The sequence below is a fragment of the Nyctibius grandis genome, chromosome 2, assembly GCF_013368605.1.
Source record: "Nyctibius grandis isolate bNycGra1 chromosome 2, bNycGra1.pri, whole genome shotgun sequence".
Classification (NCBI taxonomy): Eukaryota; Metazoa; Chordata; class Aves; order Nyctibiiformes; family Nyctibiidae; genus Nyctibius; species Nyctibius grandis.
In genome coordinates, this window is record NC_090659.1 from 24319137 (window position 1) to 24343325 (window position 24189).

At 44.4% G+C, this 24189-nt stretch overlaps 1 protein-coding gene across 1 annotated transcript in view; it reads left to right on the top strand.

Annotated features, from left to right (window-relative positions):
- The window catches only part of UMODL1 (uromodulin like 1), a 54967-nt gene that overhangs the window by 24061 nt on the left and 6717 nt on the right, over positions 1-24189 (top strand). The window contains 9 exon segments of the mRNA XM_068425499.1: positions 4614-4751; positions 5307-6041; positions 8492-8604; positions 15829-16042; positions 17582-17719; positions 19359-19816; positions 20536-20678; positions 21830-22066; positions 22927-23086. Coding sequence (XP_068281600.1) covers positions 4614-4751; positions 5307-6041; positions 8492-8604; positions 15829-16042; positions 17582-17719; positions 19359-19816; positions 20536-20678; positions 21830-22066; positions 22927-23086 — 2336 coding nt within the window.

Consider the following 24189-nt stretch of genomic DNA (forward strand, 5'->3'; position numbering starts at 1 on the left):
CTTATGTTGGGGGCCCCAGAGCTGGACGCAGTACTGCAGGTGGGGTCTCACGAGAGTGGAGCAGAGGAGCAGAATCACCTCCCTTGACCTGCTGGCCACGCTGCTTTTGATGCAGCCCGGGATACGGTTGGCCTTCTGGGCTGCAAGTGCACATCGCCGGCTCATGTTGAGCTTCTCATCAACCATCATCCCCAAGTCCTTCTCCTCAGGGCTGCTCTCAATCCATTCTCCACCCAGCCTGTATTTGTGCTTGGGATTGCACAAAAAGTACTTTATAGAGAGACACCATGTGTGGTTTTTTTGAGGAAAAACGATGATGTGAGAACTCCTTCATAGGCTTTATCCATAAGCCCGAAAAGGGTCTGATAAAGGAGCGTTGGCTGTCCCCAGGTACCTGCAGGCACTGCTTCCCTCCACTGTGTTTCAGGAGGAGTGGAGCCCTTGGTTTCCATATTAATTTTCTTCCCTCTCCTCTCTGTGAGCAGTTGGAAGTTTGCCAGATCTTTCTCTCACTGAATTGCAGATAGGATTACAGTGGAATATTTGTAGTCTTTAGATACACAAGCCCTCTAGACAGTTTTGTTCTTCAAGGCTGTGGGGCTGTATTTGGGCCAGCATTTAAGAAAAGAAATCTAACATCTTCACTATAGAAATCCAGCCAGAGAAATTCCCAAATGTCCTCTCAGTGAATAGGACTAAAGAAACACGCATGGAATTTATGGTAAACTAGGCCTTTGTTTGATCTTCAGTAATCACCATTTTTATCTTCCAAAGGCTCAGTTCTGTCTTCAGGTTCCCCAGCTGGCAGAGCCAGATGGAGTTCAGGGAGTTGCCAAAGCTAACAGAACAGGTTATTCTTCTTTCCCAGTGTACTGAGCCCTTAAAAGCTTATTTACTGTGTTCACGGAAAGCTCCCTTTGGAGTGGAGGAAGAAGGCGAGAGCTCTAGACTGTTACTTTAATTTCAGAAAAGCAAGTGGCTTCCAGTAGCACCACTCTTAGCCAGGAGCACATCCAACTTAGGGGTAGAGCAAAGTGGTCTATTTCTTAGCTCTGCCCAAACAAGCATTTGCTTGACATGAGTTTCCTAAAGTCAAATGTGGAAAATAAGGTGAAGGAGTACAGCACATGAAGGAAAGATTTGTATAATGGGCTCTTTTGCTTCCTGACCCCCGAGAGCCCTGGGATGTGCCCTTTGACAGTAAGCTTGCACAGATCCTCTTTCACCAGTGGAGCAATGCTACCTGTATCCTCTGTGGAGCCTGGCCACCAAAAGGCTGTGTGCTTAGTTTAGTGACAGTGGCAGAGCAGGGAATTCAAGGATGAGAAGCAAGAAGATGAAGCAAGAAGATGAGAAGCAAGAAGAGTCCAGTAGGAGGCCTGTGTCTAGCGGAGTCCCTCAAGGGTCGGTACTGGGACCAGTTCTATTCAATATATTCATTAATGACTTGGATGAGGGAATAGAGTGCACTGTCAGCAAGTTCGCTGATGACACAAAACTGGGAGGAGTGGCGGACACACGGGAAGGCTGCGCAGCCATTCAGAGGGACCTAGACAGGCTGGAGAGTTGGGCGGGGAGAAATTTAATGAAATATAACAAGGGCAAGTGTAGAGTCCTGCATCTGGGCAAGAACAACCCCATGTACCAGTACAAGTTGGGGACAGAGCTGTTGGAGACCAGCATAGGGGAAAGGGACCTGGGGGTCCTAGTGGACAACAGGATAACCATGAGCCAGCAGTGTGCCCTTGTGGCCAAGAAGGCCAATGGCATCCTGGGGTGTATTAGAAGGGGTGTGGTTAGCAGGTCAAGAGAGGTTCTCCTCTCCCTCTACTCTGCCCTGGTGAGGCCGCATCTGGAATATTGTGTCCAGTTCTGGGCCCCTCAGTTCAAGAAGGACACGGAACTGCTAGAGAGAGTCCAGCACAGAGCCACGAAGATGATTGAGGGAGTGGAACATCTCCCTTATGAGGAGAGGCTGAGGGAGCTGGGTCCCTTTAGCTTAGAGAAGAGGAGACTGAGGGGTGACCTCATTAATGTTTATAAATATGTAAAGGGCAAGTGTCATGAGGATGGAGCCAGGCTCTTCTCAGTGACATCCCTTGACAGGACAAGGGGCAATGGGTGCAAGCTGGAACACAGGAGGTTCCACATAAATATGAGGAAAAACTTCTTTATGGTGAGGGTGACCAAACACTGGAACAGGCTGCCCAGAGAGGTTGTGGAGTCTCCTTCTCTGGAGACATTCAAAACCCGCCTGGATGCGTTCCTGTGTGATATGGTCTGGGCAATCCTGCTCCGGCAGGGGGATTGGACTAGATGATCTTTCGAGGTCCCTTCCAATCCCTAACATTCTGTGGTTCTGTGATTCTGTGAAGAATGAGCAGTCAGAAGGGATAGCACAACTGAAGGGAGTGGAGCAATTACATCTCTCTTTGAAGACTCATAAATTAAGTTTACTGCCATGATGAATAGAGACACTAAAATGTCTGTCTGTTCTGTGAGGCATGGTAAGAAAAGTGAAAGGGACTTGTGCTGTGTCACACCCAAGACCCGTCTAGCACAATATCATGTCTTCAGTAGCAGCCAGGAGCCAATTCCTGGACAAGCGTAAGAGTACAGCAAGTGTAGATGATGCCTCTCACTAACACTCTCTTAGCCACCAACTGTTTTCAGCTCCAGGAGTCCCTGAATCCAAAGTGATTTCTTTGGGTTTATCCTCCATGGGTTTCCCACGAAGTGATGCAAACCTTTAACTCTGCAACATCATTAGGCGAGGAATTTCACAGATTTTTTACCCATTGCATGTACCTCTTACAGGTATAATAGGTAATCAGAGCGAACACAAAGGTGTTTTTATAATTTTTGGAGTAGGACTATTGGTTGAGGGGTGTGTGTGGGGAAGGCACTTGCCAAACGTGAAAGGCCAGAGAGATGCCAAGAGTGTGAAAAGAGAGCACAGAGCACACCGTGGCAGAGAGGCAATGGTTATAGAGGAAAAAAGTGCAGTGTGTGTGTGTGTGTGTATGTATGTGCACGAGTGATGTACTAGGGCCAGTGAACACTGAGAAGAGAACACAAGTGTTTTGGCATGATGTGTGACTGAATGTGGCCATTAGAGGTGAAGGAATTTGCTTAAAAAGCCACGCTAAGTGACGAGAAAGGAAATCGTCTGAGACAATGGAGCCAGTGAATGTAAGTTGTTTGGCAATTAGCACGGGAGCATCTCTCAGATGGTGTTTGAAGCCATCAAGAGTCACAATTACTTCATAGCATAGTAAGGCATTAATGAGAGCACTTTCGTTGCTGGTGCTTCAGTCAATCCTGCACACTTCTGTATTCCCTCTAAGTGGCTTAGGCTGTAACATAATAGGCAGATGCTGGCCATAGGCACATGAAATTGTCTAATGGAAACAATCATGGATACAACAATTATCTAATGAGGAAGAAAGGAAAAAGAATTGCAATATTAGCTGGAAGGAAAAGGGGAAGTCTGTCTGCAAGCAGAAAGATGAACACATATATGTGCATGCACACACTGGCTCCACGCTTTCTGTTTCTAGAATGGGACTTTCCTTTATTTCAGAGAAATAATCACAGTGATTAATCTTGGCATGTCTGCAGAACAAGCACTTACGATAATGCATTGTTCAAAACAATTTTCTAGCCTCTGATCAGATTTATTTGTCCCAAGACAGTTTTCAGTCTGGTTTTCTGCCCTCCCTCACTTACAGCCCTGAGGCAGTGAAGGTGTATGCACAAGGGAGTGCACTCAGGGAGGGCTCACAGGGGATTCACTGAGATTATTGATGTCCAAAGCATTAACTCAGCCTTTGCATGCTTGCTGGAACAGGGTGCGAATGGTAATATAAAGCTCCAGATCTAAATCCCTCAAGAGTGAAGAGACTCAGCAATAAAATAGGTCTATAACTCCATGAAAGCAGCATCTCATTCAGAGCAGCTGAAATTAGACATAAGGAACACCCTTAGAGCATATTCACGCCTTGATGAACCAGGATCTCTTTTCTGAGACTACCAGAAAGGTCACAGTTTTATAGTATTACCCGTGAGAAGACATCTGTTATAAAAAGAGGTTTTGCCCTTAGCACTTCCTCTGTTAAGAACTGAAGAGTGCTTCTCATGGGAGCTACTTGCATTTACCTTTTGTTTGAAGCAGAAAATTATTTGGATTAAATCTCTGTTTAATATTCTATCTAGTGGCAGCTTGTGATAAGAGATCTATTCATTATCTGATGTATCTGGAGGTACTGTACACAGAACTTGGTATAATGTATGCTTTTGATATAGCTATAGTACAAACCTACAATATTTTTTCACTTCAAATAAAAGTTTACTTAAAAAAAAATATTAAAAAAATCTTTACCCAGAGAAAATATTTTTCAGAGTACAAGGACAAAGTTGATTTTTATGTGAAAGAATAAAACCACAGATAACGTTCTGCATCACTCAGAGATTGTCTGTCAGGTAAACGATGAAAAATGAAGACCACATTCATAGATTCAAAAACTGAAGAAAGGACTGCTTTGTGATTATTTCTAGCTTAATGCAGTCAGAAGGGAGGCTGTCTGACTGGTGTTCTGGTTTTGGTCTTACAGACTGGGATGAATGTGCTTCTCTCACCGAGAATGACTGCTCTGTGTTTGCAGAGTGTATCAATTTGATGGGCTCATACCTGTGCAGATGCAAGACAACCATGGATACCAATCCTTCCCGACCTGGAAGAAACTGTGAGGGTGAGCAAAAGACTGGCACGTAGTTTCTTTTTGCCATGAAAGGTTGGAATAATTTGTGGGTTTTTTACCTCTGCTTTTATAGCAACTGTTTATATAGCACACAACGAGTATACGGATGCACCTTTGCAGTCTCTGGCTGAAGGAGCATATATGCTCTGTCTCTGAACATTAAGGTGAATCTTATATATATATCTTCAGATGAAATCTCTCTGAGATCCTCCTTGATTAGCCTAATAACTGACTGCTGAGCAACATGTGGCATACTTTTTCCTCTTTTGGTATGTCTGTGGCTAATTTCCTCCCACTGATCCATGACCTGCCAACCAGAAGAGGAGACCCAGGAGTCAAATCTTCTTCTCTGTGTAGGCACAAACCAGATTCAACACCATAAAAATAATATGTATGCTACAGTGTGTTAATGAAATATCCAAGACTTGTTTCTGTAACTCTATTACATGTGGCTGAGTGGTCTCAGTCCCATATTTTCAGGTCAGACCCTGGTGCCTCCTCATCCAGTTTGAGGTCCCGTTTCAATGTGCATTTACTGTGTTGCAGGCAAGATTGTGGACCCTGTCACTGAAACGATGGCTCCTGAAATAACAAACAGCACAGAGTTTGCTCCTGAAGAAGTAAGCCCTGCAGGCGCTGCTTCCCCTGCCACCACTGAGATGGTGGCTGCTGTAGCCTCCGAGATGAGCATCGCCGTACATCTCCCTGCTACTCTACCCCTGGGTGACAAGCAAGTGCCCCACGGTCATTCTCCCACCAGCTCTCCTCCAGCCCCTTGGAGAAAGGGCCTGGCACCACAGATGGACTTTGGCGGGGACAACAGTTCCACGGCCATGGGGGTCACAGCCAGCAAGGAACTGGCCATGAGTGCAGAGTGGCGGGCAGCTGTAAGTCCATCACAGCAAAGCTGTGTGGCAGAGTCTTCCCCTGGTGCCTCGCAGCGAGCGGCTGCTTTCACAAATGCGCCCATGGACACAGCTGGGCAAGAGAAACTCAATTTACCGCTGCTGGTGGTGTCTAATCAAACAGCCTCTGCTACCACCAGAAGCCACACCACTTTTGATGTGCCTCAAGCCAACTCTCAAGCTGGCCCCGGTACAGCTCTGCCAGCCACAGGACATGCTGGTGTTCTGACCCTCAACGCCACTCTCGGAGCACATGTAGAGATGGGAGGAGAGAACAGCTCTTGGTCCGAGAAATACACTGGAGCCCTGGGCTCACCAGCGTTGCCAGGTGCCTCTTCAGCTCCCAGCCCGACGCCAGGCCCAGCCACGGACCGCAGTGAGTATGTGTTCGGTGGAGGCCTGCACTCGTGATAATTCGGCTCCATGAGAAGCAAAGCCTCACTCAGAGTCAGGAAAGATGCACAGCTCGAATCAATGGTCTGGGATAAAGGCATCTGAAACAAGTTTTTCTATGTCAAAATTATTTTCTTGCAGGAATCAGCACTTTTTTCTAAATCAGCATATCAAAATATTTTCTCTTTCTGGTAATTTGGCAGCGAGTTTTATCGATGTTACATTCCTTCATCTCAAAGCAGATGAAGCAAATCATACAGTGCACTGAGCGTGGCTCATCGAAACATATGCTGCTTGTCCTTTTGCCACACATCTTCATTTCTCCTGCATGCTCTGGCACCAGGGTGCTGCAGCAGCAGCCGCCTATGGAGTTACCTTAGAGACCCGGGAAGGCAAACGACCTGCCTGGTGTGGGTGAGACATGGGAACAGAGCCAGGCAAATAACGGATTTGGGGCCTTGGTGGCCAAATGGAAGAAACAAATAATTTTGGACCAAACAACATGTTGACCTGAATTGAAAAGCTCCATTTACTGCTTTACTTTGTGTTCCCTCTGCCCCCTTTCAATGCAGGGAACAGAGAAAAAATGCATGTGTGTTTTTTTTTTTTTTTTAATGAAAACAAAAAATGTTCATTTTTAAAAAAACACCAAAATAGCTAATTTTAACTAACAAAAAAATAAAGGTCATTTTATTCCGGCTGGAAAACAGTTTGAAGAATTCTACACAAACAAGTTCAGTTTATAAAAACTTGTTTTCTTTTCCTGATGAATCAAATATTCAGCCAAGTGCTTTTGCTGGGAAAGAAGCTTGTGAAGGGATTATGCCTGGGGAACAAGAGGAAGAGCCACCATAGTGGTATCTCACTAGCCCAGGGCAGGAAATTCAGAGGGCAAAAATCCATGTTTGGTGAAGTTTAATATGTAGTTCCTCCTTGTTGCAACATCTCTGACCTGGAGGGCCAACCTCAGCCAACTCTTCATAGTCTGTCATGTCTTTTAAATACTGATTTTTTTTTTCATTCTAAAATTGTTCAGAACATTTTCCCCTCTCACCATCAGATAACTGAATGTGGTTTATCTCCTAAATACCTATGTTCACACGACAGGACAAGCCACAGCAAAAAGCAAGCCCAAATCCTTTGGCAGTACTGAGGGTTACTTTGGGATCAGAAGTATGCTGGGATAAAGGAAGCCTGCTTCGGTGGTTTGCTTTAAGCAGGCACGACTTTCTTCTCTCCCCTTCAAAGCTTTACTTGATGACTATTTTCTTTCCTCTACTACCTGTCCCAGTTCAAAGGATTATTGTCCCCAATGTGACTAGAACCAACTTTGATGTAACACAGTCCACAGAGTTTATGCAGAGCCTTGCTTTTCAATTCTTACTGCTTCAGAAAGAGTGGCTAATATGGGAGACTAAAACTCAGTATAGGAGTCTGACAGTCTCAGAGCTGGAACCTGGTGCCTTATATACTGTCGAAATCAGGACAGATGTGTGTAGGGAGGAAAGCAAGCTGGTACACCAGAAAGTAAAGACTGGTAACTTGATTCAGAAACAATTTTAAACTGAATCTTTAGCCAGATGATGGAGTTCTTCAAGTCTTTGGTGAAGACTATCCTATATTCATATAAAACATTGAAATGTTAGGTCTTGGTATGTTAGGAGTGACGAACTGTTAGCAGCTGGAAGGCAGTGTGAAGACAATTGGCTGGCAATGGTCACGGTGTTGGGTGATGGCAGTCAGCTTGCCTGGATAGCCGCTAAAAGGATGCTAGGGGTATAAATAATGTCTTGAGAAGTCCTTCCTCTTCTGCTTGTGATCACCTTCTGTGTCTGTAGTAACAATGCCAAAACCAGTGATATCGAGAAACAACCTAAAACATTTGAGACTGCCTTAATGTGGTTCAGCAGATGCAACTTCAGGGAGGAAGCGTACACCCTGTTGGGGTTCATCTTGTCTTACAATAGCTGTCTAAAGTGTAGATGTCTAATCTCAGGCAGCTGTCTAGCCTTCCTCTGAGTTTGTAGGGAAGACCTTGGTGATGCCATGATTTGCCCTCCGGAGGGACTGGTGTCACCCCGTTGCGTGTAGAGGGAGCTGGGACAGCTAGCTGAGACGAGGAGAGCAATTCTGGTGCCTGAACATAGCCATAGAGCAACATTTCAGATGCCCCAGAGCATCCAAGACAGAGCTGACAGATATAAGACCTGCAGGAGCTCTGTACCCTTCTTGAGAGTCATCTGGGGGTCAGAGAGGGCAGGTGCCTATGTTTAGGCATTTGGAGTTTTGGCTACATTTCAGAGGGCTGGCCTTCTGCTGTTATGAGTTGGTGCATATCCTGTGTGGCCAGGCATGCCAGTGACTGTCACACACTTGTCCACGGACTATAGTCCATGGAACATGCATTTAAATTGTCTTTTTCTTACTTTGCAGCTGTCCAGAAACTTAGTGACACGGTGCGGATAACAAACGTGAAATACTCTCCGGGCTTTAGCAACACAAGCAGCGAGGAATACCAAACCTTTGCACAGCTCTTTGTTGATGAAGTAAGTGGCTAAGAAGGATGCGACCTGTTACTGGTCTCAATGAAACCACGTATACGATCTTTTTCCCATGAAGGCTGTATGCCACGTGTGCGTCCCTTGACTCACCTGTAAGCTCCAAGTTCCCCTATCTGAGACTGCAGGATGAGTGTGCAGCTGTGTTTTAGAGTGAGATCAGGATTTGGGGATTCTCTGGTGCCTCCATTTCCTCTGCTTCTTATACCTGGTTATACTGGCTTATTGATTTCCTCCAGGGGTGTGGTGAAAAGTTAATGGATATTTGCAAAGTGCTCTGATATCCTTGCCCTGCACAGCAGTACATTAATGAACTGTGTGATTGTTGTTACGCTTAGTCACAGTACCTTAAAGCTGACATTTCTTACAGTCATCCTTGGTTTTGTAGCCCTGTATCGGGAAGGGGAGTGGTTTCTTGATAAGTCACTTCTGCCCTCACTTCTAATTAGAGCGCAGTATATCAAAGCACCTTGCAATATCAGCTGTGTCTTTAACGCTCTCATGATTCTCAAGCATTGCCTTTGGCAGTACCACTCTCCCATTTCCTTAATGAATTTATCAGAAGTTTGTTCCTGCTAGTATTTACTCAAACACACCTGTGCTTGGAAAACCACTGGTTATGCTGGGCTGCTTTATTGCCTTCCTTCTCTCCCCTTAACTGTCTGTGTTTTTAGAGACCTTGATAACTATGATGATAAATCCATCGCTGACAATTGTATGAATTTTCAAAGCCTGCAGAGGCCTCCCCAAACTCTCACTGTGTGCAGAGTTACAGCCTGTCACTGAACTACAGCTGCCCGCAGCGGGTGTACTGACAGAGGCGTGCGTTCGGGCAGAGGTCAGGCCAGTGTGGGGTTAGAGACAACTGCAAGGAGGGAACAACGTGATCCATTTAGCTGTGCATGATGTTTTCTTGGATATCAAATAAGTTTCCCACTGGTTGTTACTGGTTTGCACCTTTCTGGACGTGTCAGTGGAGCACAGCTTTCTCAGAGTTGTTTTGGCTCCCAGCTGTCACATCAGAAAAACAGTCACAAAATGAGAGTGATGTGATTAGCAAAATGAAAAGGGAGCAATTCTCCACTGACCTCACTCTCATTCAGCATCACTTTCTGCCTGAGGCTATTTTGGAATAGCATCATATTAAAATGGACTAAAATACATTTATTTTCTTCATTCAGTCAGATACCTTAATCCAGAAAATCACAGATACAAATATATTTAGAAAATTTGTGAAACAATTGCATAAAGGAATTAAAGTAAGTTTTGTGTCAGTTTTACCTGGTTGTCAAAGTTTCAGGCAGAAAATAATCACCTGTGATTGTAAGGAACTAAGTCCTTTTTCCAGCACATTGTTTTTGTGGATCAGCTGACAAGATGTGTTAGTGTTGATTCCATCTACCTCTGAGCCACTGTATATAGGCTATAGTTGCATAGCTACTGTATATAGCAAAATATGTTGTGAGTGTTTTATTACAAACTTTGTGTTTCTAGATGCCAAAGAAAAGGAAGTTTAGGGAAACAGAAACATCTGCATGTTTTCTTTTCAGGTTATAAGGACCAGAAATTGATCCTTTAAAGTAAGTGAGGAAAATTTTATGGGTTTTAAAAGCACTGTCAGGTTTCAGTTAAATAAACTTTGCCAGAGATTTTTTTTATACCTCTTTCGAGACATCATCTGCAATTCAGGGGATTTATAAATCCTAACGTGTATAATGTTCTTTAGCGTAGAGCTGCCCCAGCACTTAAGTGCCATGTGGTTAAATTGGCAGCACAGCAAATGGAAATACCATCCTTTAAATAATGTGTAGATGAGAATGAGGTAAAAACTTGATGTGACAACTTGCACTGTCATTGTCCAGGCTAGTTTCACCATCCTCCTTGCAATGCAACTGAAAAACAACATAGCTAAGGGCGTGAGAGTATTTTAGTCATCTTGGGTTTTGCTCAGCCTGTCTTTTGCAACAGCCAAGAATAATATTGTGGCAGCTAGGGCTTGTCCTCAAGAAAACGAATCAGGAAAACAAAAGGTTTGAATTGAAAATGCATTCACTGAGGTGTGTTAAATTCCTGAGTGGAAAGGTTGTTTTGAATTTGTGTGTCTTAAACTTACCTGATTGACAAAAAATGTGAAACGAATAAATAATATTGCCTTATGAAGGTGACCTCCTCATTTGGAAGTGACATAGCCTTTGTTTGGTGTAGTGTAATGCACTTAAAATGATTGAAGTTAAAGCTACCTGAATGTGGAATAAGTGTAGATACAGGGATTAGGGCAGTTTCATTATACTAGTGCAATTTCACCGCTTTTGTTTATTTGAGTTTATCCGCAGTTTGTGACACCCTTAAAGCTGCTGGTGATGGTGGCTGGGCAGATGTGTGCTTTCGTACCTTCTCTCTGAGGGTGTAGCCAAAGCACGGACGTGGGGAGGGTTTTTTTTTTCTCTGAGTGAAAAAAACAGACTTCATGCAGGGTTCTGTTCAAATCAATGTACCTTTTACTTACTTATTTCCAGTTTCCAGACTGTCAGTGCATTCCCTGCTCTGCCGGCCTCGCAGGGTCCTGTGCAGGTACCCACAACAGCTCCGACAAGCTGCCGACATTTTGCCTGAGACCTATGGTTGGGTGGTCCCAGACAACCCACCAAACATGCCACAGCTACCCATGGGGTGAGCCTGGCTGCCTGGGTCTGCCACTTTCCTTTTGCTCAAAAAACCTGTTGGCCTTTGCCATCCTGTTAAATTTGTTTTAGATGTAGTCTATCTAGACTTCACTAAGGCATTCGACACTGTCTCCCACAGCATCCTCCTAGACAAATTGGCTGCCCGGGGCTTGGATGGGTGGACTCTTCAATGGGTTAAAAACTGGCTGGATGGCCGAGCCCAGAGAGTGGTGGTGAATGGGGCAAAGTCCAACTGGCGGCTGGTCACTAGCGGTGTTCCCCAGGGCTCAGTTCTGGGGCCGGTGCTGTTCAATATCTTTATAGATGATCTAGACGTAGGGATTGAGTGCACCCTCAGTAAATTTGCAGATGACACCAAGCTGGGTGGGAGTGTCGATCTGCTGGAGGGTAGGAAGGCCCTACAGAGGGATTTGGACAGGTTAGATAGATGGGCAAAGACCAACAGCATGAGGTTCAACAAGAACAAGTGCCGGGTCTTACACTTGGGCCACAACAACCCCATGCAGCGCTACAGGCTGGGGGAAGAGTGGTTAGAAAGCAGCCCGGCAGAAAGAGACCTGAGGGTGCTGATCGACAGCCAGCTAAACATGAGCCAGCAGTGTGCCCAGGTGGCCAAGAAGGCCAATGGCATCCTGGCCACTATTAAGATTGGTGTAGCCAGCCAGTCTAGGGAAGTGATCGTCCCTCTCTACTCGGCACTGGTGAGGCTGCACCTCGAATACTGTGTCCACTTCTGGGCCCCGCACTTCAAGAAAGATGTTGAGGTGTTGGAGTGAGTCCAGAGGAGGGCGACCAAGCTGGTGAAGGGTCTGGAGGGTATGACCTATGAGGAACGGCTGAGGGAGCTGGGGTTGTTTAGCCTGGAGAAGAGGAGGCTCAGAGGTGACCTTATTGCAGTCTAAAACTACCTGAAGGGAGGTTGTAGTGGATTGGGAGTCGGCTTCTTCTCCCAGACAGCTAGCAATAGGACAAGAGGACATAGCCTCAAGCTTCGCCAGGGGAGGTTCAGGTTGGGCATTAGGAAGAATTTCTTCTCAGAAAGGGTTATTAGACATTGGAATGGGCTGCCCAGGGAGGTGGTGGAGTCACCATCTCTGGATGTGTTTAAGAAAAGACTGGATGTGGCACTTAGTGCCATGGTCTAGTTGACATGGTGGTGTCAGGGCAATGGTTGGACTCGATGATCCCAGAGGTCTCTTCCAACCTGATTGATTCTGTGATTCTGTGATTCTGTCTGGCCCTGAACTTGGACTTTATCTGCCTCCTTTTTTTCTTGCCTGAGCAAGGGACATTCCCTTCCCTTGATGCTGATGTTAATTGTGCTCATGTTCTCTCCCTTTCTTGTAGCTCTTCTTCTGGCATACTGATTTCTCCTGGTCTGGCATTGCTCATGTTTCCTTTGTGTGCTACAGAAATTGTAGATACAATGATGGATCCCAAGACAATTTATTTGTCTAGTAAGAAAACCTCATACTCAAGAGTATTATATATCGAATATTTCCTTCTAAAAAGTTCACTCTTTCTTTTCCTTTTTTTCTAGCCCCATTTTATCAACCATTATTTTGATAACCTGGGGTGTGGTACCTACTGTGAAATCGTGTAGCCTTCTGGATAAAGGGTTTTGTAGTGTCACCTAGTGGCTAAATACAAATACAGTGAATGTCCCCCTGACACTTTTCTAGCTGAGTCCTGCTTTGTGAGGAAAAATATGAATAAGGACAGAAACAAACCAAACAAGCAAACAAAAAAAAACAGACAAAAAAATTCCCAAGCCTAAGGTAAAAGGAAGCACCGATAAAATAAAATCTTCAGGATAGATGAGAAAGGAATACAGGTGAAATAGGGGATGGGCTAAGAGGATGTCACAGGTGTGTGTGTTTAATGTACAGAAGTTCAGAAAAAAACTTTGAAAGATGAAAACTGAGGGTTGACCACCAACTTTTCAGTACATGCTTGTGAAACAGCAGAAAGAGAGAGGAGAGGGGGCCCAAGAGCCCCCTGGCTTGGTGAAATGGGAGATTTTGGGGCTGACAAGGACAGCCTACAGCCTGCTCAGGCTTTCGTAGGGAAGTTAGCTCTTCCCATCCTCCTGGCTCTGCCTGCGTGCCCCATGGGGCACTACAAGCTTTGCTGTGTGGGACTTCCAGGCGTGTGGGAGCCCTTTCCAGGTGCACGCAGGGGGTTTGCTCCGTGCAATGTTACCTTGCCACCAACCGCATGCAAAGCACGTCAGCTCTGACTACTCAGAAAAGGGCTGCAGCATGTCTGCAAAATCTGGGGCCATCTGCAGGGCTGAGTAGTACATAGCGGGCAAGTAAGTCAGGGCTGGATAACACACAGCAGGCAGGTAACTCAGTCTTGACATGTAGGTGTGCAAAAGCTGTGATCACCTGGGAGAATCCAGCACAAAAATGCACAAGCTCTGTGCATGGGTGCAAGAGAAGCAAGGCTGCTTCTCCCATTGATTCCCACCACTGACCCTTGCCTTGCCTCTTCCCTGGGCTCTCCCTGGTAGGAGTCACTGCCTGGACCCTTGAGCATTACACAGCTGCCATAAGCTCTGCCTTAAACTCATGGCTGAACTCCAGCCCTGCAGCCTCAGGTATTTCCTGCAGAAGATGTGTGAAAGAAGAAGGGGTTGGAGGTGACCACAACGTAACCTCCACCTGCCCCCTTAATTCTCTGGAAATTTGAACTAGGGAAGGAAGTGAGTGATGTACCCTAAAGAGAGGGCCTAAAGCAAAGCGAGGTGCTGGGAAAGAGGTGTGACTCTCCTGTGCAGGGCAGCGATGTGCCAGCTCTCACTTGGGTCAAGCACTGCTTGTCTGGCATTTATGGTGCAGTTGCTCTGCTGCTCTGTGCCTGCCTCTCTGCTGGCATCTCCTGGGAGCCTGACACCCACGGGAGGGCAAAGGTAAAGAGAGGTATGCTGAGAAATCACAAAAATTTAGGTGTTTCTGTGGCTGTTTCCATCTCTCTGTGTTCTGCATTGAAGCTAGTGGCTGCGCTGTACAAGGAAGCTGTGTGTATCCCAGGCTCAGGAGGAATGACAGGGATGGCATGGGATTTGTCCTTCACATGCTGCTGCGAGCTGCTCACTTACTGTGGACAGTCTCCTGTTGCACTATTGCTGGCAGTTTCTAAGTGCAATTTTAATATCAATAGCTCAGAACAGCCTGTACTACCTGCCTGATGCAGGCTTAAAAGTTATGTCATGTCCCACGCTTTCTGTTGCTGCACTTTCTATTTGTAAGCGTGGAAGAATGTAAAAAGACTTCACAGACACATGTGAGAGATATTAAGAAACACAGAGAATCTGTGAGCATCTCCTGGAGAAAGGGAGAGAAGAAAATATACAATTCTAATGGAAAAATTCAGGACATTGATGGATGGTATCACACAGCCTGGGCTTACCCTGGCGTCTGGTCTTCAGGCATGCGCTCTGCCTGCATTGTGGATAGATGTTGGGGCAAGACCTGGCATGCAAACCTGTGTGTGTGCACGCCCTGCTTTCCCTTGGGACGTGCAGGTAGGCAGAGAGTCTGGTGTAGTGTTATCGGACCCCTTGTCTGGGCAACTAGAGGGAAAGAACTGAGGGGAGCACTTGTGGATGTTTACCAGTTTATCTTTGTGGTGAGTTTCTCAGAAATAGGCTGTATTTCTGTGTATAATGTTTTCTCAATGTGTCCTTTAAAGCTGAATTAATATTAACTTTGTGTCTTGTCTGGGGTTGGTCCTGTGAGATGATGCCATCTGACCTGTCTCTGCTCCTCCTGTGGCTGGTGCTGGGCCTGGAGATGACCAGGAATGGTGCTGGAAATGCAAATGCTGTTGTACGTCCCCCCGCAGGGCTCCTGCATGTGTCCAGGTGCTTCATGGACTGCTCTCCTGTGGGAGGATGGGGAGATGTTCCCACGGGTGACTGCCCTCCGGAGGTACCACCCAGCCTTGGAGGGTGAAAAGGGAAGGGGTTGAACATACTGATCCAGTGTGTTTAGTTCTTTGAGAGGGGTTGGTGCCTCCAGCTGAGCTGGATGGTGGAGAGGCTGAGGAGCCCAGCTGACACAAGCCTCACACAGGGCTGTGTTTTCCCATCCCACAGAAAGCAGATCACCCTGCTCTCCAGTGTGGTAAAACAGGCGGCTTCTGGGGCTATCATGACTAAGGCTCAGTGTGCTTTGAAAAAGGTGGCATTTTCTTTCTTAGGCCACTAGTGAAGTCCGAGGTTACTGTGTATAGCAGTCTCCTCCCTCTCTTGCTGTTACCAGAGACAAGGACCTGTGTCAAATGACAGACGAGGTATCAAAATCACTTAGCTTGTTTAGTATTCATGGTTAAATATATACCATATCCTTCAGCTGCTGTAGAGTGGAAACATTATAAAGAAAAAGGTCATTTTTCTGCTGCTTCCCTCCAGAGCATGAAGCACAAGTGTAATGCATAATGCTCTCCTCTGGGCAGTGTACGAAGCCTAAAAAGTAATTGCTTCTATCTGTCCATCTCCGCATGCATTTTGTTTTTATTCCAGGTACATAAATCTCTGCCCCTTGAGGTTCTTCAGCAGATGAATGCTGGTCTGATTAAAGTGTTGATAACGAATATTACTAATGGGAGCACAGTGGTAAGTTTCAATTTACTGATTGCAGAAGATGTGGATATCTACGACATCATCACAACTTTTCGTGATGCCTTTGAACATAGCTCCTATTTCACAGTCGACAAGAGCAGTCTCTCCATAAAAGGTAAGCAGCAGCTTGTATCCCAATAGTTCTTCAGAACTAGAAAGATGATAAAGCCTATTATTAATATGTATTTTTTGAAGTGAAAGTATCTGTAAAACAGATGGATGAAAAGCCATTCTCTCTCCCTATATTGCTCCTGCTTATCCATCCAATAAGCTTTTTCAGAGAACATCAAAAGATGAAACCAGAAGTGAGATACTCCTGATCTAAAAGGACAACAGGAACTGGTCTTTTTCTCTATAGCTAGCATTAATTTTATGGAGAAGAAGATACAGAGACCTTAGAGAAAGTGGTCACAGAATGAGGGTTTTATAAGCTACCACTGGAAGCAGGTCCTTGTACACAGATGTAACTAGCTCTGTTTAATATAATTTTGAAGCACATTACCCTCTGCTTTGCGCTGATAATTTTGCATGGGATAGAAGCCCCAAGAAACAAATAAAAGAACACGTGAACTCTTCTGCACTGGGAGTATGTGTTTTCCTCACACACCTGTGGGTCGGGTGTTCAAATGAAATTCCACGCTTTACCAAGACCAGCACAATGGCTGATTGTACAACTTCTTTTCCTTTATATGTAATTTAAGTTGGTAACAAGAAATATTAGTCTCCTGACTAACTGCTGTTGAATTCTGTGTCACAAGTTGATGTGTCATCTCTGAAAAAAATACCAAATTCTGTATCTTTAACATGATACATTTGTCCAAAGAATATTGTTACAAGCTGTCAATTAGAATCTCACACAAAATGACTTCAGAAACATGTATGTGGTCTGCCCTGTACATTCTCTTTGCCTGTTACCCTTACAGCTGTGAATCTGGAAAGTTACATATCCTGTTAATTAGTAAGATCATGACTACCTCATGGTAGTGCTGTGTAGAGTGTCTGCCCCCCTCAAACCTGTGCTAAAACAAATGGTTTGTTTCAGGGACAGGTCCCCATAAAGTAGGTGGTTAGTGCTGCTTTCTGAGTCCCACCTATGGAGGTACGTCCTTATTTGCACAGTTACAGTTAGACCTTGGGAAGAGAAAGGGAAGTAAAGCATATTTTTCCTTTCAAAAGTGAAAATTTTGGCCAGGTAAAAATTAAGAAAACAACTAGACTGCAGCTTGGACCAGTCACACAACCCTCCTGCTTCACTCATGCTGGGCATTTACTAACCATCTCCTCAGGAGTGTGAAACGGGAAGCCCCTGGGGCTAGAAGTGTCGCCTTTGGCTGCTGGTCAGTTTAGGAGGATAGGAGCTCTACAGCAGGGCGTCTACGTTTCAATGAGTATCTGCTGAGCATCATTGGTAACACAGCTCCTGGAGGGTTTTGTCAGAACCTTGCAGTTAGCCTTCTAGGCTATGCTTCCAGTATCCCACCTCTTCTAGACCCAGCAGCTGCCTGATCAGGTGTACTCTCCGTAGAGTATCACACCTGAGAGGTGTAATCCCACCGCGATATCATGATGACACAACCGTGCTCCAGTTTCATAACTATCACATTTTCGTTTATACAATCTCCACCTTTGCCTTCTGCTTAAATATATCCAACAGATTACGATGAGTGCGAAAGCGAAGAAGATGACTGCTCCCCGGATGCATCGTGCCATAACACACTTGGGTTTTACCAGTGCAGCTGCAATGAAGGATTTGCTGATGTGCATCCAGAAAGGCCTGGAAGAAGCTGTGAAGGCAAAAAATTTTTTTATTATCTAATGGCTAACTGAATGCTTAGTGACATGATCTTTACTAGATCATGGTCAAACTTGACACAGGTCTTGAAATTTTGCCAGGGATAAATTTGGTTCATTGTTTTCAGCTGGATCCTAATGGGAAAAGTCTTGCAGCGGACTTTAAGTATTTCTGACTGTAATACTCTGTCATGAGAGTTTACTATATTAATATTTAATGCTGTCTTCGTAAGGTTCTTTTAACAGTCCTGTTTTCTCATATTTGCCATTAAAATTAGATAGGATTGTCAAGATGGTTAGTTATTTTCATTAGCAGTAGCAGAGGGGACAGCAGAGACAATAGAGAAGGTAACAGAAAGCACTAGGTACATGGCTTGACCTCTGTATGGCAGCAGGGATGAAACGTTGGTATTACAAACTACTTTTTTGTATGAGTCAATTCATTTAGCTTCTCTCTTTCCTTAAATTGTTTGTTAGCTGACGTATGATTGGTCTTTCCGTTCCTAAATTCTTTTAGGCTTCTTCAGTAATTTATATTTGTTTTTGTAACCACAGTGATAAGCTACTCTGGCTGAAGTCACAGGAATTTGTCAACTGATACCAACCTTTGCTCCGTTTTGTTTTACCAAGATATTTAGCATTATGATAATGAGCTTTTGAGAAATTCAGCTCTGAAAGAGCTCAGACTTTTCTTTTTCTTCCTCTTATGTTCAAATCAGCAACTTTTTAATTTGGGGCATTTCCGAAAGCTGGGGAGTTCCAGAAGGAGATATATATATGTACAGATTTTATATGTTGCTTGGGAAATAGATGCTGTTTGTATGTGCAACCCATTAAAATTATTTAAGAGAATTTTTGTGCAATGAGACACAACCTTTGTGTTTCTCTGCAAATGGAGTTTATTATCTTGGTGCTCTCTAAGTCATTAGTGGATGAATATTTAGGTTGTTTCTACCAGCGAAGAGTCACGGGGCAACCCCTGAGCCTGTGCTGGATGTTGGGTGTTCGACAAACATACACACTGATCTCAACCTGTGCTTCCCCCTTCCCCCTGCTTGCTTTCTTCCTGAAACCATTAAAGATTGCTACTAACACATTTGTTCAAGTCCCCACTGTGTCTCTCAGGACACATGTGCAATGTGGGCCTGCTGCATGAGGTTTGTCCCGCACTTCCCGCAAAATGGATTTTCCAAATTGGGTACCAACTGGTCACAAATAGGGCCAGGTTTTTTAAACAAACTCTGCTCCTGTTTATAACCCACATCCAGAAGTGTGCAGTCTCCTACTGTACTAGGCAAAACCACATGAACACTTGCTGAGCAACTTACAGTTGGGGATCTCTTGCAAGCACTGGTCTTCCAAAAGATCTGTCTATGTGTTTTACTTGAGCACAATAATTATTGCAGCTCTCGGGAAATAAAGCACTTCAGCTTTTCTCACAGGCACTTTATGTATCTCTTGGGCTTTTTCTTAAAAAAAAAGCCACAGCTTTGGCAGTAAGTAGAGCAGGTTAAAAAAACAAAAGAGCCTAGTTTCCTGCCAGTAACTGTGAGTTTCCTCATCAGAGTTTGCTTTTACCTTATGAAATCAGTCTGAACCTGTAAATTACAACAGTACCTTTATTTTTTGGCACTCTTCAGCGTTTCCTATCAGCCAGAAGGCAACGGTGACCGATAAGAAACCTGTACACAACACAGTTTTACCTGTGACATCTTTGCAAACTTCAGCTCGTGTTTCTTCCCCTGCTTCATTGAACTTCTCTACTACCGAGCACAAAGCTCTGGAGGACACCACATTCTCCAGTGTGGTACTGCCTCCTCTCACCATCGTTCCTGTGTCAACTCCCGATGTTTCTTCTCAAGCCTCGCCTGTCCCCCTCGTTAAATCTGCCCAGGAAGTTTCCATTAAAGATGCAGTGAGTGTGTTTTGTGAAATTGAGAAGATCGTCCTTGCCATCCAGAAGAGATTTTTACAGCAGGAGTCTATCCCTGAAACCTCCCTGTACCTGGGAGAGCCTCTCTGCAACGTGAGCAGCAGCAATGGCACTCACGTTGTGCTGCAGGCAGGCTGGAGTGAGTGTGGCACTGAAGTTGAGACCGTAAGTCCCCTGAGCCGGTGAACGCTAAGAAGCCCTGGAGCTTTTTTTTCTCTTGGGGGGTGTGTGTGTGTGTGAGGGGAGGGGCAATGGCAGATCCTTAGCTATGAGTACAGTCTATTAGTTGCTGAAATGTTGGACTAAGAAATTTCTTTGGAGAAAGAAACCCCCCTCCTGTGATGGAAAGTTACCTCTCTGTTTGGGGCGGAAAGTTACCTCTCTGTATGGGACAAGGGGCAAGCAAGAAGGACAATGGGGAATCTATGAGGACAGGCAGCAAAACTTAAGGGCCTCTCCAAACTGAGAGTCACTTCCCACGCCTCTCTGGGTTCCCTTTGCAGCTGTCAGAAGCTTCTCTTTTCTTAAAAGCAATTTCATCATTGTATTTAGACAAATACTCCAATTGCTACCAGTAGTGGGGACAAAAAATGATGGCTATCTCTTTGGATCCCAAACCAAAGGCTGTGCTCAGGCCACGTCAAAGTACAGAAATTCCCTTGTGGAGCAATGATCGTTGCAGACTTAGGAAGAGGAGGAAGGCTGGTGGATTTTCATTGTCTCACTGTGCAGCAACTAAGATACTAGAGGTTTGATCTGTTTGACTTTTGCAGCCAGGAGAACAGAGAATACCTAAGCACTTGAAGATGGTAAGCCTGTAGCTCTGCTATATCCCTAGAAACACTGATGTTCACAAGTTGTGCTTTCTTCTTTCTGTGTTGCAGAACATGACTAATACCGTAGTGAAAACCATCTTTCGGAATGACGTTTCTGGTCAGGGAGTAATCCACCACTTAAAAGTTGCCAGTCCCATTCACTGTGTGTTTCAAAACAATCTCTTGACTTCCTCTGGATACACTGCAGAAGGGTAAGTAACAACTCTCTCTGCTTTGACATGCTGTTGTGTGGCTGAGTGCTGCTGCATTGGAAAAATCCCCAGGGGCCTTAGCTGTATCCAGTGACAGTACCTGCTATGCCAAGTAGTCTGCCATCCTGTGAGTCCTGTGCTCAGGTGATCCCTGATATGTGCTTCTCTCCTACTCCATCTAATGTGTCAATAGATCCAACGGTCTACAAGCTTGGCCATTGCCTGGCTAAACCATAGATGAAAATAAACCTTTGGGAGCTGCTGGTGCATGTTTGGGAGCCAGAATTCCTGACTTCTCTTTGCCTTCCTGGGCAATCATGTGTAGCAATAACAGTATTTTCCTGCTTTTGGAACGTAACAATGATGTATCTTTTCAACTGAGACAGGCATGCAGACTGCTATGTGGGTGCTGAGGATGGCAATTTTTAACCCCCACAAATCCTTATTTGATCAACTTGGAAAAAAGAGAAGATAGGTAATGCAGATACTTTTTTATGTAATGTCCTGTCTTCAAGTAAAATGGAATAAAATCCGCTGTTCACAGAAAATCAAACCCATGCTCACAGAAAAGGTGGCAGCACAAGCAGTGAATGATCTCCCTTCATACAAGTGCACCTCCTCTCTCTTGCCTAGCACCACACTTAAGCTATCATCACCAAATCCACTTTTTGTTTTCTAACCCTCCAGACATTGTATTTTCCTTTCTATTCCCCCTGCAAAGTCTTTGCCAGGCCCCTTCTCTCTGAGCTCTATAATTTTCTCATGTCCCTCACTCACTGTTCAGATTTGTCCCTTTTTCTTAATTTTTTTGGCTCTTCTTCACTAAGCTTTTACTCTCCTTATTTTGAACTTTAAGACAGCTCACAGTCTTGTTCCCCTTCAGCTCCACTGAAATCTCTCTCTCTCCCCTCTATTTGTATTGCCAAGGCATTCCACTCTGGATTTTTCCCACTTGCATTTCCATGCTCCCTAGCTTCACAACTAAAAACTCCATAGATTTTCACCTTTTCCTCTGGAACAGTGTCCTAACATCCTGGACTGCAAATAACTCTTCACCACTTAAATGCACAAGAGGTGGAGAAACAAGCACTAATTTATAGAAACACACAGTCAAATTTGTGGTCTTTAAAGGAGGTTAATTGTTGTTTCAGACTTTACACCATCTTTGAGGATTTGCATGGATCTGGACACTTCAGAACAGAAATGCAGTTGTTTATTGGAGACTCCCGAATACCAAAAAACTTCAGTGTCTCTGCTAGTGATGATGTACTGATTGAAGTGGGGATCCAGAGAGCAAACAGCAAGCTCAAGGTGGTCCTCACTGACTGCTGGGCAACTCCAACCAATAATTCAGTGGATCCCCTCTCATTTGCTTTTATCAGCAACAGGTACAGCAATGCCACTTGCAAATAGCATGTGCCATACCTTGGATCTTCCAGTGGCACTGACTACTAATGTGTTAGATTTTAAATGCCTTTTATGTATGTTCTCATAATTCATATACACAGTCCCTTACCATTGTGACTGGTCACACCTTCTTTGAACAAGGAAGGTAGGTATGAAGATAAAATGTTTTCAAAGGGTAATGTGGTAGTTGTTTGAGTTTGGTTGTCTTCCCCGTAGTTTTGTAAAGGAATTGTACTTTTGACCTGAAGAAATAGGTGGTTTTGGCAGTCAGTAGTGAAAGAACATGAAAAAGTGTGTGTTTTATCTATTTCTCTGTGGTCCAGATGTTACCAAGAGCTTATGTGACTCTCATCAATGAAAGTGTAGGTTAGTTGATTCCTATGTGTTGTGACTCACAGACAATATTAATGCAGTTTCTGGTAAAAGAGGAGGTTGGTTCCTCTCTGGATCCCTGATCTCACCCTGGTGTCATATTCCCTGGGCTTACCCGCCACCTTAAAATACAAGATAGTCCTTTTGCTCAGTAACAAAAGCTATTCCTTTTAATATGGTGTTCTTTCATTTTGTGTTTGGTGAGGCCAAGTTTAAAGCCTTCTTTCTGTCACACTTTCCCTTCTTTTCCAACTCTCCAACCACTTCTCAAATCTCCTATTCTATTTGGATACTGTGAGAAAAAAGCAGCAAATATCCCCTCATCAGCCCTGCACTGATGGAGAGTTGCTTCATGGTGGGTCTCGCTGCAGCTTTCTAAAGGACCCTTACAACCTGAGTTATGTGCTATAACCACAACATGCCTTCTATAGCCTTAGCTGCTATGTATGACTTTTCTCTTCCTTTTCAGCTGTCCCATCCCAAATACATATACCACACTGCTAGAGAATGGGAATTCAAGCAAAGCACAGTTTAAGATGAAAATTTTTTCATTCATCAACAATTCTGTGGTTTACTTACACTGCAAAATTCGTATTTGTATGGAGACACCAGGCAGCACCTGCAGGACGGTAAGGATTTTGGTTCGATATGCTGTTTTTCTCCGACATGCCATGTGCAGTCCTGCTATGGAATTGAGGGAGTTATGTTTCCAAACAGGGTTTAAAATAGCTCTTGAAGTTTTCCTTCATTCTCTGCTGAGAGCAGGGAGGAGTGGGGAAGGACTACAACTATATGGAAGTGTCTGCCTTTCTTCCCGTTCCTCATCCTTGTAGCTAAAAACATGGAGCTTGCACAGAAAGGGGTATCATCAAAGTGGGGGAACCTGAGAACTGAACCTTTTGTCTCTGCTTAGAGGTGGCTAGAAGGCAATGAACAGAAGTTACAATGAGGTAGGCTGTTCAGAAATGTGTCAGCTCAGATGAACATGTCACAAAAAAGCAAGGACCTTTATTGGCCGTGTCAGCAGCAAAGTCTGAGTAAATTGATTTGGGATGTTTTTCTGTCCTTTTTTTCCCCCTAGAGATCTGCTTCTCCAGGTGAGAGTTCAGGTGCCAGGAAAGGAAGCTCAGAGGCATTAAGTTTCTAGGGCCATGAAGCTAACAGGGTTTATTGTAGCTTTTTAAAGCCCTATTTATTTTTAAAGCAGTAAACCGAACAATGTTCTGATAACAACTTCAGTTTATAATTGTGCTCCAAAGCATTGCTCTGTTTCTTTTTAGTTATAAGTAAGTGATACACACTGCTTCATCTAAAAATGCGTTGCTACTATAGAAATAAGAAAAAGTAGGTTTTGCTGATGGAGTGCTTTGTTTTCTTTTTTTTTTTTCTCCTTACAGCAGACACATAGGAATTCTCTCCCTCTACCAGCCTTCCTGGCTTTTTTTCTATCATGGATGTTTTCATTAGCATTTTGGTGTTCCTCCATTGTTTAACACTTTCCTCTAGCTCTAAATAACTCAGTTTAAGCCCATTATAAAGCAAACAATCTCTTCCTAAAAGATTGAAAATGGCTAGCAGAAGGTACTTGTTTCCCTTCTCAAAGTATAAAGCTTCCTCCAGATTAAAAAAAAAAAAAAGAAGTAGGGACAGGAAACATGACTGACAAATGGAAAGATGGCTCCTGGTTTCACAGCTGAATTCCTGTGTTATAAATCAGTGCTTCAGTAATCCC